At 43.8% G+C, this 14,660-nt stretch overlaps 1 protein-coding gene across 1 annotated transcript in view; it reads right to left on the bottom strand.

The window, feature by feature from the left end:
- Positions 1–14,660, bottom strand: part of Ankfn1 (ankyrin repeat and fibronectin type III domain containing 1) — a 309,663-nt gene that overhangs the window by 31,692 nt on the left and 263,311 nt on the right. The window contains exons 14-17 of the mRNA XM_021177915.1: positions 14,119–14,334; positions 4,790–4,956; positions 2,022–2,172; positions 364–532 (exon numbers count right to left, since the gene is read on the bottom strand). Of these exons, the coding sequence (XP_021033574.1) occupies positions 364–532; positions 2,022–2,172; positions 4,790–4,956; positions 14,119–14,334 (703 nt within the window). The remainder of the gene's footprint in view (positions 1–363; positions 533–2,021; positions 2,173–4,789; positions 4,957–14,118; positions 14,335–14,660) is intronic.

Raw genomic sequence — 14,660 nt, forward strand, 5'->3', positions numbered from 1 at the left:
GGAGGAGGAGGAGGAGGAGGAGGAGGAAGAGGAGGAGGAGGAGGTGACCATCCTCATGAACATATCATTCTTGCACTCATGCTCTAGAACTCGAGAGAGAAGGCAGTGAGTACACCCGATAACTTTCAGTTTAGAATCCCTTCCTCTCCACTGGGTCTTAGCTAGGTTTCAGTAGTCTCTGCTCAGTCTAGTCCTGGAGCCTCGCTCTTGCTCACACTTGTACACAGTTCTAGGAAGGGTTGTTGCCAAAGCCATCATGTGATTTACTGACCCTCCACTGGGACAAGGGGGAACAGATATCACTTTGTGATTTTATTCTAAGGAGGCTGGGTTAATATTTCTAGGTGAAACAAGCTACTATACCGAGTTCAAACATCTGAAGAGGGAGGTTAAGAAATCCTGAGTGCGGGGTGTAAGGATTATTCTGTCCTGGGGCTGTACAGACGTCGTCTGAGGCAGGGAGCAGGAGAAGAAAGGACACATTGTGACCCATTTCCAACACCTCCTGTGTGTAGAGGCGGAAGTTCCTTGCCTGCAGAGGGACACGCGCAGAGGAAAAATAGGAGAGTTACAACATGGCACTTACATAAACAACACCCAACCGGCATAAAACATCTAACAAAATTACACAACTTCAAGCTTGGAATTTTTATACAACATAAATATTAGGGTTCAGCCCATTTAATAATGCTATATAAAATCAAGATTTAAGGCAGTAATGTTCCACATAAACTCTGAAAACAACATTTATGCTTCTTATAAAGGCAGAAAATGATTGCATTTTGTGGGCTTTTCAAAACGATGAACATAATTACACGAAGCAACAGAAAATGGATTGAATTAAAAATCCACTAGTTTCAATTTAAGTTGGTTAAGGGGGAAAAAATGTAGTTTCTAGCCAAGGACTGAGAAAAAATTTACAAGTATAAAAAAAAATGTTGTATGCACTGTTATGCAGTTAAGCGGCCTTCTCCCAACATGTATATGCAGTCCGAGTCACCAATGAAATACGAGCTGCCTCAAACCCGCTAAATCCAAGAAACCCTTTAATAGTGCCTACTGTCACAAGGAGCGCTGCTGTGTTCTTACTTTTTCTCATTGTGAGAACAGGGCCACCCCTGGAATAATCCAGTGGCTCCCCAAGTGTCTTTAACATCTCTGACGACTTAGTCCGTATCAGTGTTGGCAGGTTTGGACTGGCTGTGAAGTTTAGACTTAAAAATCAGCAAAATCCTAAGAGTTGGACACTTTTGGAATTTCTGACTTTGTGTGGCCAGTGTATAGCTCTTTCTTTTCTGAAGAGAGACCAGGCCGGTGCTGTCATGAGCTTCCTCATGCAGGATACACTTGGTTTTCTCCTGCTCTGTGTTCATAATGTGTCATGAGGGGCAGGGATGGTGAAAGGAAACAAAACAAGGCAAAGATCAGACAAGCCCATCCCTGACTTCAGCATGTCGCTAGACAGAGCCTAAACCATTTTTACCCTTCATATGCCAACTGCCAACAGTCTCCTTTGAAGTTCTGACTTACAGAGGAGAGATGTGCCTATTTTCATTTAGATAATGATTTTTTAAATAACAGACAACATGAAATCAATGTGCAACTGTTTTAAATTCCATGATTATTCTTTTGCCCTTAAAATATTTGTATATTAACTATACAGTTGTTTGGTTATGTATGCATATATGTATAGATTCTTGCATTTCACGATGACCCGAAGCTGAATCTTGAGTATCTTTCAGGGTAGACAAGAGGGTCTTTCTTGCTTAGCCAGAGAGCCCTGTGAGTGGGGCCTGGAAAATTCATAAGAGGTTGATATGAAGGAACAAGAGAAAGGGAGCCAGAGCATAGCCCAGCTCTAGCTGGAGGCATTAAATTCAAAACATGCGTGTACAGGCAGAGTGGTATTTAAATAAATGACAATAAACATACGTACATATATATGCCTCTTGAGTAAGTTTTATGATACAACTCAGTTTCCATGAACCATAAAAAGGAGATAAAATGGTAAAGCCCAGTACCTGGTGTCGAGGTATATTGATCTGCTTCAGGAGAGCCGCCACTGCCATCTGGAGCTCGTAGAAGAACAATTGCATGGGGCAGTCAGCATTATGATCCACACTTTCCATAGACTCAGAGCCAGAAAGCTTTTGGATCCACTCCCACTCCTCTCTGTATGTTGAGTCAAGTTAAAATTAGAAATATAAGAAAAGTTCAGAAGACAGCTCAGAACTTTCTTGCTGTGTATGTCCAGAACCTGAATCGGCCAGTTCTGGGTGGTTAAAAATACTATTTATGGAACCTGAACCTTTTGCTACCTAAATGGAGTTCAAATGGACGTCTGCTGATTTCAGCTGGGTTCACCTATCCAAGCACCTGTCCCTCTGAACAATAGGTCAGGCTTTGATGAATCAACTTTTGAGACTGAAGCTTTCAGTATGTTTGTAGTCGCTTCCTGACTCCTTATTTTCCTGTCTCTGTGGATCCTCTGTAAGTTCTAAGAGCCTACGTTTTTACCACAGGGGCATCTACTGGTTAATTCCACAGTTGGCTAACCACAGGACTCTGATCCAACTCAGGCAACAAACCACACGGCACATTTCAGCCCTGGCCTGTTGTAATCATGGGGACTATTTTGGTTTTCGTTCCCTTTCCAAAAGCTTGAAGAGAATCACAAACAGGAACACCAGACAATTCCAATAAAAGGAACCAGGGGACACACATCGCTGCCTCCTTCCTCCTCCCAAACCAGTCATCTGTGTCTCCATTCTGCATGCTCTATAGTTCTTCCTAATGAACTTTCCCAAATGTCAAGCAGAAGGGAAGGGGAAAGAACGGTGGTGGGAGGAAGGGACATCTGGCTGGTCCCCAAAAGCCACTCTTCAAAAGGGGCTTGAAAAGATCCAGGTAAATGCCTCTCGGGCAACATTGCTTCCACAGGTAATTTGCACAAGTCTCTAAATACATTCAGTTAGCCCAGTATCTCCTTGTGGCTCTGCAGGGAACTGTAACTGGCTCTCAAGAACAGGCTAGGGAGGAAAGCCCTCCTCTTCATGGTGGAAGACTCTCACCAAAGATTCATCACAGCCCAGGCCCAGTCTCTGGGTCAGAAAACCAAACTGGCTGTGTTGGAGGCAGTTGGGTTTTTTTTTTTTTTAAAGCAAGACAAACAAACAAGTCAATCAACCAACTCTAAGTGCTCTCTCGCTGCCCTCTTAGAAATGTTTCTGTTTTTAAGAGATCTGTTTCATTTCAAGCCTCATACTGGACAAGACTATGGAAAAATCTATCATTTGTTCCAATAAGAAAGAGAGAGAGAGAGAGAGAGAGAGAGAGAGAGAGAGAGAGAGAGAGAGAATCATACTTAAGTCCTATTGCAATATGGGCATACTTTTAGCTTCACAAATAATGGAAATCCTTGAGAGCTTTGGGACTGAGTTCCGTTTTGATACATGATTAGATGGGAGGCTTATGACTAGCACAGTATACACAGACCCTAAAGCACGGCCTTGCTATAATGGGGTATGGAACCAAATTAGAAAATTCTCCATAAGATTCATACTGCCATGAACTACTCAGTGTGGGCTCTGAGGATGGAGAGATGGCTGGAACTTGCGGGATGAGGGCTGGCAACGGTCTTTTGTACTAGTGAATCTTGGGCCCTTGGAAAGGGAAACGTCTGTTGATATAATTACTAAAAGATGGTGACCAAGACTTTATGATACAAATCCAGAAACAGATGAAAATGACCATTGTGCAGTCTAGTCACCCATGAGCCTTATAGTCTTCTGGAAAAAAAGACTCTGAGGATACCAAATGTCGATTATTGACATGACCACCAGGGGGCAGACTTAAAGTCCAGGTGCAATTGCTAAGGGGAAGGAGGGAGTATGAGGGATCAGAGAGTACTCAGAGACTACCACATCTCTTCCACCCCCGTCCTCTGTCTTCTCCACTGTCATCAGTAGTACTCCTGCAACCCTGTGAGACAGCGTAGTCACTAAAGTCTCACCACTGTAGATACCAAATTTCAAAGGGCCCACATTTGTTTTCCTTAAGCAAATCTATACTTCAAAAGACTTTGAGAATCTGGTTTGCATTCCTTGACACCTAAGGAAGTTCGGAGACTTTTCTTCTTATTGTGTATTTCTTCTTTGTCTTTGTTTTCATGTTGCACACCATTCAGTTTATTACAATAGATGAACGAGAGGCCTGCTATTAGGGTTAGTTATAAAGTTGAGACACATTACCAAGACGGGGCAACTATACCAAGACTAATGAAGTAACTGACGCCAAAACATAGTAGAAATTTCTGAAAGTTTGGGCCCCGTCCCATCACTTTTCTTCCCTAGAGAATTGTCAGACAGGTCGGAAAGATATAAAGTCCTCAAGGCAGAGGGAGCTTTTGCTAGGAGTGGGTAGACTGAAAGTGGGCGGGGCTCCACCAGATACCATTCGCATCGGTGATCTTAGAAACAAAGAGCACCGAGAGAGTAACGATTTCTAATGGTGAGGAAAGATAATAGGAAGAGCAGTGTACAAAGATAAAGTCTCTGTGCGTAAGCCAGTGGAACATCGCTGGTTGCACCCTGAGTGAGGCAGAAAGGACAGGGAAGGCGTGGCTCCTCTCTTTAGTAGCTTTGCTCCTTCCAGTTGACCTTATCCTAGGTGTTAGGATTCCACCACGCTTCTGAACATCTCTCCGGGGACGCTACACTGGTAGATGATAACACTTGACTTTCCTTCGGGCACAGGAGGCCAAGGAAACTCTCGCCTCGGGACCACTTACTTGGAAATGTTGTGGTTTTCACGGATCTTCACGTGGCAGAGAATGTTGGGCAGCTTTTGGGTCACGAGCACTTTGATCTGATCCACAGAGCTACACAGCTTTAGGTAGCCTAGATACAGTCCAGGCGAGAGCCGCTGATGGCTCCTCTTGTGATAGGACAGAATATCCTGTAGGGCAATGAGAGACGAAAATGAAAGCAACCAGCCAGCGAGCACGGCTCTCTCAAAACCCACTCTTCAAGGTGGGCCGTTATGAGCGAAAGGAACGGTGGCCATGAGGTAAGAAACCCAAGGTACCACCATGGGGAGCTGGTAGGTATTGGGGTTACAGCTAGTCTTAGGCGTTGAAAAAAAATCCTTCTCTAAGTCAGGTAATCAGTCTTTAATATAGGTATTCAATGTTTATTTTTCTCAGATTTCTGTGCCAAGGGTACATTTGTGGGTTTCTGATAGGGAATAGGCAGCTCCTGGAGGAGGCAGATAATAAAGAAAGATAGAATTCACAGTATCTGTCCCTGGAGGGCTGTGGAAAAAGAAACATTTATCTGTGTAAACGCTGACAAAAACACATTATTCTTGATTTTAGAATAATTAAGGGTAGAAAAGTCTACTTTATAAAGAAAATGATTTAGAATAGAATTTTTTTTTTTTTTTGGTTTTTCGAGACAGGGTTTTTCTGTGTAGCCCTGGCTGTCCTGGCACTCACTTTGTAGACCAGGCTGGCCTCGAACTCAGAAATCCGCCTGCCTCTGCCTCCCGAGTGCTGGGATTAAAGGCGTGCGCCACCACGCCCGGCTAGAATAGAATTTAAGTGGTAAGTAGTAAAAAAATAAAGTTTGATTCTTTATTTCCAAAAAGTAAAAGATTAGCACCAAGTGGTTCATTTAATTTCTTTAAACCATTTGTAGTTACACACTGATTCCTAGAGTAAAGAAAGAACGAGTGGGCACCGCTGTCCTTTGGATTAACAGTTTAGACCCCAGTGTATGGGAGCTGATGATGATTTTCATATTTGACTTTCCCAGGGTCATCATGAAGAAAACCAGTCTAACAAAAGCATTAGAAGTTTTTGAATCCCTTTCCTGAGACCTTGAAGATATTGATATGCAAATAATGTCCTTCTGAGGATCCTGTTCACGTCCTGTTCTTCCATCATCGACTGTCCTGCCATGACTAGGTTCTCTGTGGCCAATGACTATGCATAGGCGTTCATTGAGTCTCCTTATAATAAGCTTCAAAAAATGTCTTGCTGCTAAGACTGCAATATTGAGAAGGTGGTGTTGGTACGTCAGGGTATGCCAAGTTAAGCACAAGGATAATATGGCTGACTGGGATTTTGTTCCCTGTGATCAGTTCTCAGTGAATCCTGTGGGTTATTATATTCACCTCTTTGTACAGCTGCAGAAACTCAGCTAACTGACAGTTGGCATTCCCCACAGCCCCCGCCCCACTCCCTGTATTAGTAGATACATCTACTAACTATATAAGCCTTCAGATGGTAGAGTTAGGGGGAAAAGGTGAGGCGCTGAAGAGTCAGGTAACTCATGATAGAAAAGGTCTCTGTAGGCTGCACGGAACCTGACTTTCAGAAAGGACAAAAATAGCTAAGAGCAAATTTAAAATGAATCCCTACGAAAGAGAACAAGTAAACAAGATGACGTGACGGATATTTTAATTAGCCCGATTAATTATTTTGCATTGCGTATATGTATGAAAGCATCACTTCTGACTCAGTTATTCGATTGAAAGCAGTGTTAGGAAAGATGAGATATATTCTTAGAAGATTAGAATAAAGGGACCACTAACTGTAAGGAAGACAGGAATTAAAACCAAAGCCAACAACACCGGAACGTGAACAGAAGTCTTTAGGGAGGAGGAAGGAATGTGACTCCTTCCGGAGAACTCACTGTTCCAGTGTGCTCCCTGTCACACACACCCTCTGTCCTGCCATCACACTTCTGAGTACCTGCGGGGAGCTCTGCCCTAAGGGAAGCAGGGCCTTAGGTAAATGTGCTGTGACAGACACTGAGGCTTCAGGCACACCCTCCTTGGAGGCTGAGAAAGGCAGGTGAGTGCACAGGGCTTCACACTAGGCAGACTTGGGTGATGTGGTAGGGCAGTAGAGGCAAGTTATGAACTCTGCTGAGATGTCCTTTCCTCTTCTGTTTTTTCCCTTTGCACCCCCAGGAGTTAGACCTAGATCCTCACACATTGGCATGGAACTCCCCTCAGCCCTCTGCAGTCCTCTTGAACCAGACAATGAAGTTAATGATAAGACTGTGTTTTCCCCCTTTTAAAACTTTCTTTTTAAATATAAACATGTGTAAATTAGTATACAAAGTGGAGGCCAGATCTCTAAGACAGAATAACAGAACCAACAAGCTAAGACTTGAGAGACAGGCACATCAGGACGTTCATAAAAACCCAGTCTAAAACGGCTTTCAAGAGGCATTTAGCAAAACATAAAGTACAAAAAAAATCTTATGATCAAGAAAGATGATTATTGATATAGGGATGGCTGAGACTGAACTTAGTATTTCTCCCATGTCTCCTCCAAACAGATCATGAGGATGCAGCTGACTAGAAGAGGCCCGGTGGATCAAGGCTCATGCTTTGGGAAATTAACAACATCAAAGGGTGATTAACATGAGAGGGAAAAAACAGAAGCATTTGGATAGGCAGAGTTTGGTGATCTATACCCTAGGCATACAAGCAGACCTGGTTGTAGACCCACAGTCCACACATTATCTTTGAGACCTCATGGAGACTGGAGAAAGTCCCTAAAGACTAGGAAAGGACAAATATGCCTGTCATTGCCACAGAAGCAGGGAAAACACAGAATGTCTCTGGTAATTAAAGACCTTCAAATAATTGATCCTTGGGGGCGGGGGATGAGAGAGAACTGTTGTCACACAATCAATTTGCAGCTAGCTAGGCAATGGAGAAGTCAGCATGGTTTTGTGAAGAGAAAGACATAGAGACATTTTCATTTCCAATAGCAACAAAATAGGGATCCACAGAACAGGGCAAAGCCTCCACTATAATCCATTTAACTAGATAACCGGGGAAAGAGAAGCCTCTCGGCCACATTGCCTTAACAAGCCCGATACCGGGGTTGAATATTTGTGGCTAATGAAGATGAGACTGGAATGGTAGATAGAGTGACAGCCCAGTAGAGACTGGTCCCAAGGGTCTGTGTTTTCAGCTCATTTATCGACATTCTGGACAAAGCAAATCAACAATGTGTGGATCGAATTTGTGGGTCCAAGATTTGGTGTGGTTTGGATTTTCTGGGAAAAAAATAGCAATAAAGCTATGAATGACCCAGTGCGTTGGAAAAATAAGCCTATCATAATTAGGGTTGAAATGTAATAAGAAAATGTGCTTGTAAAGAACTCAACCCCAAGGGTACAAATATAGGATGGGTAAGGGTGTCAGAGAAAAACATGTGGGGGTCAGAACTGACCACAAGTCGAATGGGAGTTAGGAACATACTGTGGTTATGTAAAAACCGTCACCACGCTGGGATGGAGTAATTCACTCTCATTCAAGCTTTAAAAAGAAGGCTACCGAGCACTTACTATGTATTTTTGTGTCTTTACATAGTCATTTATCCTTTATTAGTCAGAATGTTTTTGGAGCCTGAAAAATGAATGGGAAGAGAAAGCTGTCTCATTCGCATAATCCAACGCACTAGAATGGCCTCTCAGACCAAACCGAATGCCCGTTGCCTGATTTAACCTCTAACCTGCGTCTCCAGGCTCTCTTTCACCATCCTTTTATGTCCCATCTCTAGACATAATGAATTGCTTTTTCCTCCCCAGCACTGTCCCTATTGCTGTCTCCTGTGTTTGTAGGAAGGGAATCCCAGGCTGGGGCATATGAGGGGAGCCCCCTACCATGTCCTCAGCCTTCCTTCTCTTTCACCTGTGTTTCTAATAGGGTCTCAGGAAAACATGCTTAGGCTGCCTTTGAATGCCCTGTAACCCAGACACGTCTTGAACTTGGCATCCTCCTGCCTCAGCCACACTAGCCTGCACTACCACGCCTAGCTCTATTACAAAGCACCTACTCGACATGTCGGGGCTTGTGCATGGTCGCCGACGACATAGAGATGAATGAGACTTTATCTTTTCCCTTGTGGCGCTTCCATTCCAGTGTGAGCAAGAAAGCTATGAGCCGGGTTTTCAAATCAGCTTAATAAAGTCCATATGAAGATCGTGTTAGGCTTGTGTGAACTCCAGGGAGGCTGAAGCTGCTCTCACAGCTCCTGCCTCCTTTTCTCTGCCTGTATTCTCTTATTTAATGTCCCCTCTTTCCCTCTCTGGATTTTTTTTTTTTTATTCCCCTCCATCTGATAAACTTAGCTTTCCCTCATGGCTCAGCCCAACGCCACCTCTTCTGCAACGCCTGATATTTCTAGGCAGAATTAATAGCTGCTTTGTGTGAGCTCCCATAGTACACTGTTTGTACCGCTATCAGGCTCTGGTTTAATTCTGCCTTGTATTACCTTGATTTGTTTACAAGTCTGTCTCCCTCCCTTGACTGAACTCCTTGAGAGCAAGGACCTTGACTTGCTCACTTGATTTTTTTCCTATAGCACCGAAAAGAGGGCCTGGTACCTTGTTGATGTTGCAAAAACAAGTTTGTGAAAGGCAGGCCTAGGTGAGGTCTGGGTCTTGCTGGTATGGGGTCTGAGAGTCGTCTACCCAACCAACCCTCTGTTCTTTTAAGAGCTTGCTAGAGGAACAATAGGCAACTGCTTTTCCAGTAAGCCCTGGACTTTTATTTTGCTGGTCAGGCACGGAAGCCAATTGTGTAGGAGGGCAGGGGTCGCAAAGGAGTGGTCAATGGTCACTGTGGGTCTAGGACTAATTAGACCAGAAAGTATTTACATTTTCTGAGTTGTTTATGGCTTTTAAAAATAGAGAGATCTTACTCTACATTCTGCATTTCCAACTTCCTTTTAAAGAATGGAAAATGTTTTGACAATGGAACCATGTTCCTGTACCACAGTGGACTGGGGCTGATGGGGGCTGTCCCCTTTCCATGGAAGGATGACTATAGATTAGTGTAGTCTCTATTATGTCTGTCGTTTCTTCTTTTTAAAAAGTATTTTCCCCCCTCTGGAGGTGGGTGTCTGTTTATTTATTTATTTGTTTGTTTGTTTGCTTGTTTGATGTATATGAGTATGCTGTAGCTGTCTTCAGACACACCAGAAGAGGGCATTGGATTCCATTACAGATGGTTGTGAGCCACCATGTGGTTTCTGGGAACTGAACTCAGGATCTCTGGAAGAGCAGTCTTAACCACTAAGCCATCTCTGCAGCCCGCATCATTTCTTCTTCTAGAGTGAGGTGTAACTCACTAAGTTTCATCTTCATAAAGCATTATACTCATCGGTTTGGCATACTGGCAAGGTTGTACAACTGCCGGTACCAACATCCAGACCTGCTTAACTGCTTTAGAAAGAAGCCCCGAGTTCATCACCCTCTTCCATCTGTCTTCCCCGGCCCCCAGGAATTCTGTCTCATTGATCTTGCTTATTATAGCTACAGCATACGATTGGAGTCACATAATGTTTCCTATCTGGCTTCTTTTGCTTGATATGACATAGAGTGCAAGGCTCATCTAGGCTGTAACCTGGATCATACCTGACTCACTTACATGGCTGAATAACTCTCCAGGACATGGCTATGCTTGGTTTCGCCCAGCCATTTAGTAAGCTATTAGAGACTAGAGGGTGTTTATATTCTCTGGTGAGTATAAATAGTGTTCATAGCCACATGGGCAAACCCACTTGTTTCTTACTTCTATCCCTGCTGGTTCTTTCCCACTGATATTTGTGATTCCTTTTTGATAAGCATGTTAGATGCGTATATAGGAAGGGTGTAGGAGGAATGTACGGGCCAGACAGCAGAAAAGGTAGAAGAGGTAGTATGTATTGGACATCTAGTGGTAACAAGTCATGCCTAAAGAGAGGAATCAGATAGTGGAGGCAGGCAAGTTTCCTTAGGACAGCCTGTGAAGAAAGGAGACAAAGAGCTGCCTCTAGTCCTGCAGTGGAATGGGGAAGGCTCCAGGCTAGGCATGGGTGTGACTCCTCGGTTCTCTTTCTCTATTTTTGGGTAATGTGACATTGGTGCATCATTTCCTAAAAATGTGTATCTTCATATGTGGCCTGGAAACAGAATCAGTTAGCCTTCCTGGCTCTTCCTGAGAATCCAATGATCACATAGATATGGCGACGTTGAATATACAGGACACATGGATGAAATGAATGTCCTTAGACAACTGCACACTCAAGGTATCCAACCTCTGAAGTGACCCCTGAAGGTCATAAAGTAAGCCCCATCCCAGAGTGGCCTTCTTGTTGGGAAATAGCCTCACTGCCAATCAGTTTGCTCAGAGGGGCTCTAATTTGTCCATAACAACATCTTTGCTTTCCAAGCGTTTCTTACTTGTTACGAAAATGTACATGAGGTGACAAAATGCCTCAAGGGATGCCAGCCAGCAGCAGAGCTCTCCCCAGGAAGGTGGAGGAGTTAGATTGGAAGTGATCAGAGGGGAGCCTAGTATTGTTTGAGTTTTCTTAAGAGGAAAAGTAATAAAATAAAGACTGTGAACGTTTACTGTGTTGGTTACTCTCCTGAAGCTTATACGCCATCTCATGGCACCTTCTTCAGAACCCTGTGAGGTAGGATTCTTTACGGAAGAGGAGGCAAAGAGCTGAAGAGTAACTCCCTCTGGCCACAGAGCTGAAGGGATGGAATAGAAATATTACCCAGCCAAGTTTCAAAGGGATACCCCAGAGCATGCTGTTAGGTGCCAGGAAGACGCTAAGACCTCTGCTGGCATGCCTTATACCCTTCAATTCTTTGAGAGAAGAGAGAGTTTGGCTTGTCACTGGGATAGGTACGCAGCCATCTTTGGGCCACCAAGGTCTAGCTCAGCCTTCATGTTGAGTTGGTGAAGCCAACTTCTGATAGAATTATGTCTCCAGTCTTCAGTGTTTGGCCGCCAACCCTAAGAGTCTTACTCGCCACTTCCCGTCCAGCATAAGACCTGCCTGGGAAGTGGGAGAGAAAAGGTGAGGGGAGGAGAAGGGACGGGTGGGTAGGAATGACATCAAGCAGGAATGTGCCAGTCAGCAGGGGGTGAATTTTCCACTTGGATCTGTGTGGAAACCTGATCCTGCCTCTAGGTTTGGTCTCTTTCTCTAACAACCTTTCACCAGATTGGAATTTTTCTGCACCTGTAACACATTTTTAATGTAATAAGTCTAGGAGAAACCAGGTATTATATCATGCTGGGGCCTGTGTTTCTAGGAGTAAAGGTAGCCCAGACCCCAGTTTATCCCTATAGGGGATTAGTGTATTAGTCACCCTGTAAAAACTAAATTTATTATGATTTCTTAAACGTTTCTTTTAGCACTTGCTTATAAAAGGTGAAGAGAGGAACCAGGAGTGTGTCTGTGTTCCCTGCCCCCAGCCCCTTCACTCTCTCTCTCTCTCTCTCTCTCTCTCTCCACACACACACACANACACACACACACACACACACACACACACACACACACAATGAACCCAGATTTCATAAGACCACTCAGATTACCTGTGTCATGTTGGACTTTGTCCTGGTGACCGGCTCATTCTTGGGTTAGACACATCTTGGGAGCGAAAGTGAGTAAGCTATTTAAGGTGAACATGGGTAGCCAGTGTGGCTGAGGTTGGGATTTGTCTTTGTGGAACAGGGCTCTTCCTTCCCTGTTACTCAGAACAGACTCATTCATGATACACGCCCATGGTTGACTCTGGGCAGATGTTCTCTACCTAAATAGTGAACTACATCCAACTAGTGGATTTTTAAAATAATAAAAGAATGAAAGCGAAGCAATGTGAAGTCCCTGTCACATATGAATGTGAGGCACTAGGAGAGCCAGGCCCATGGCTAGTGCTGTGGTCTAGCCCAGATCTGCTCATGAGTTGTTCCAGTTTGGACTTTAATGGATATTGGGAGCTCTTCTTCTCTTCCACCCCTCACTAAAATCTCTCACTCCTCCCACAGAATGTGATTGACAGCTGAAAGAAGGCTTCCTCTGCCATTTTGTCCCAGTCGGAATCTCAGTTTTGGTACTTGGATAATATCGTGTCAAGGGCCACATTCTATGGCTTGCAGCATCTGAGGCTAACACAGTTTCTGATCCTGTCTTTCAGACAAAGAATACAAGGCTGGTGAGATGGCTGAGCAGGTAAAGATGATCACCTCCAAGCCTGATGACCTGAGCTGGATCCCCAGGACCCAAAGATAGAAGGAGAGCTGATCCTTGCAAGTTATCCTTTGACCTGTGAGTGTGCACTGTGACATACTCCTTGCCCTTAATAAAGAAATGCTTCAGAAAAACAATATAAACTTTTCAATGCTAACTGCTGCAGTGCTGGTGGCCTTGGAAAAGGGCTTGTGCAAGTGGAAGACTATTGGGGCCAAAGCTTCAGTAGCCTCACTCAGTTGACCTCTGTGTGCCACCCTGAGTTCCTTAACCTCTTTGAGCCGCAAGTGTCACTTTCCTAAATTGGAGTTAATTGTGCCTTGCTATTCTAAGAGGGTAGTATGAAGAACAGGCAAGAGCGAATATGCATGTGTGTAATTCCTGTACTGTTAGGCTCCACTCAGGCACCAAGTTAATGTTTGCAACATTCTCCGCAGACTGCCTGCTTGCTCGCCCGAGTTCTTCTCACTGTTTGGCCAGTGTTGAGGTTTGTATCTTAATTGTACCTCACGAGTTTCATGTTTTGCTTGCTTATTCCTCTGACTGGGAGAATCTTGGAGGGCTATGGGACGTTTGAGAAACAGGACCTGGCTGGTGGGAGCAGCTCACCATCAGGGGAGGGTATGGAGGTTATTAGCCTCATCCAAACCCTAGTTCCAGCCACTCAGGACTTCCTGATCACCATGGCTGAGCCACTGTGCTGTGCATTTGTTGTGATGGACTGTAACAATCTGAAACTGCTAACCAAAATACACCTTTCCCCTGATATGTTGTTTCTCTGGGTGATAATTTGGTCATAGCAATGTGAAAGGAACTCATGTGACTATCAGTGCATTTTCAGAGTGACCGCTCTTCAGATGGCTTGACTACTTCTATATGTGTGCAGAGATCAATGAAAGCAAGTCCCAGCATCGTTCCTATGTATGGAATCTGAACTCAGTGCAGGGCTCTACAGTGTCATCATTGATGTGAATGGTTCTTGGAATATTGTATTGGAGATGCCATAAATATATCAGAATCGAAAATATCAGGAAATCGAAAAAAAAAAACACCCTACATACCTGGATGGTTATTAGTAAAATATCTAAGGCTGTTGGCTCTTCGGGTGTTGACAGAGACTTCCTCTGGCTTTGCAGTTTTGAGATTTGCATCCATTTGCCATTAAAAAAGGAATAAAGCATCTCCACTTCTCTGATGGTAACTATGAGAATGTTGCCATGGCGATCTTTAATGGGCTCATAGTAAAGTCTTCCCAAGTTGTGTGTTCCAAGTAAATTCTACAAAGCAACAGATTACTGGTAACTCAGTTGATATCATAAAACAGAGCAACACAACAAAAGACACAGAACAACTGGATTTCTGAGGAGCTGTTTGCTTTTTTACAGACTTAGACTTAGCGTAGGTGGGACTGCAGAAATGTGCTTAAGAGAAAGCTCAAAGAAAAGTCTTCACTGTGAGCCTGCAAAGATTATAGCAAGAGGCACAGACGTTTTATTTTTTTAAGCAAATTCAATATCTGTAAATATCTTTTGCCCACATAGACACACCAGCACATAAACCTCACTGACCAGCACTTGAAGAGAATCCCAGATGTTTTAAAGAA

The sequence above is a fragment of the Mus caroli genome, chromosome 11, assembly GCF_900094665.2.
Source record: "Mus caroli chromosome 11, CAROLI_EIJ_v1.1, whole genome shotgun sequence".
NCBI lineage: Eukaryota > Metazoa > Chordata > Mammalia > Rodentia > Muridae > Mus > Mus caroli.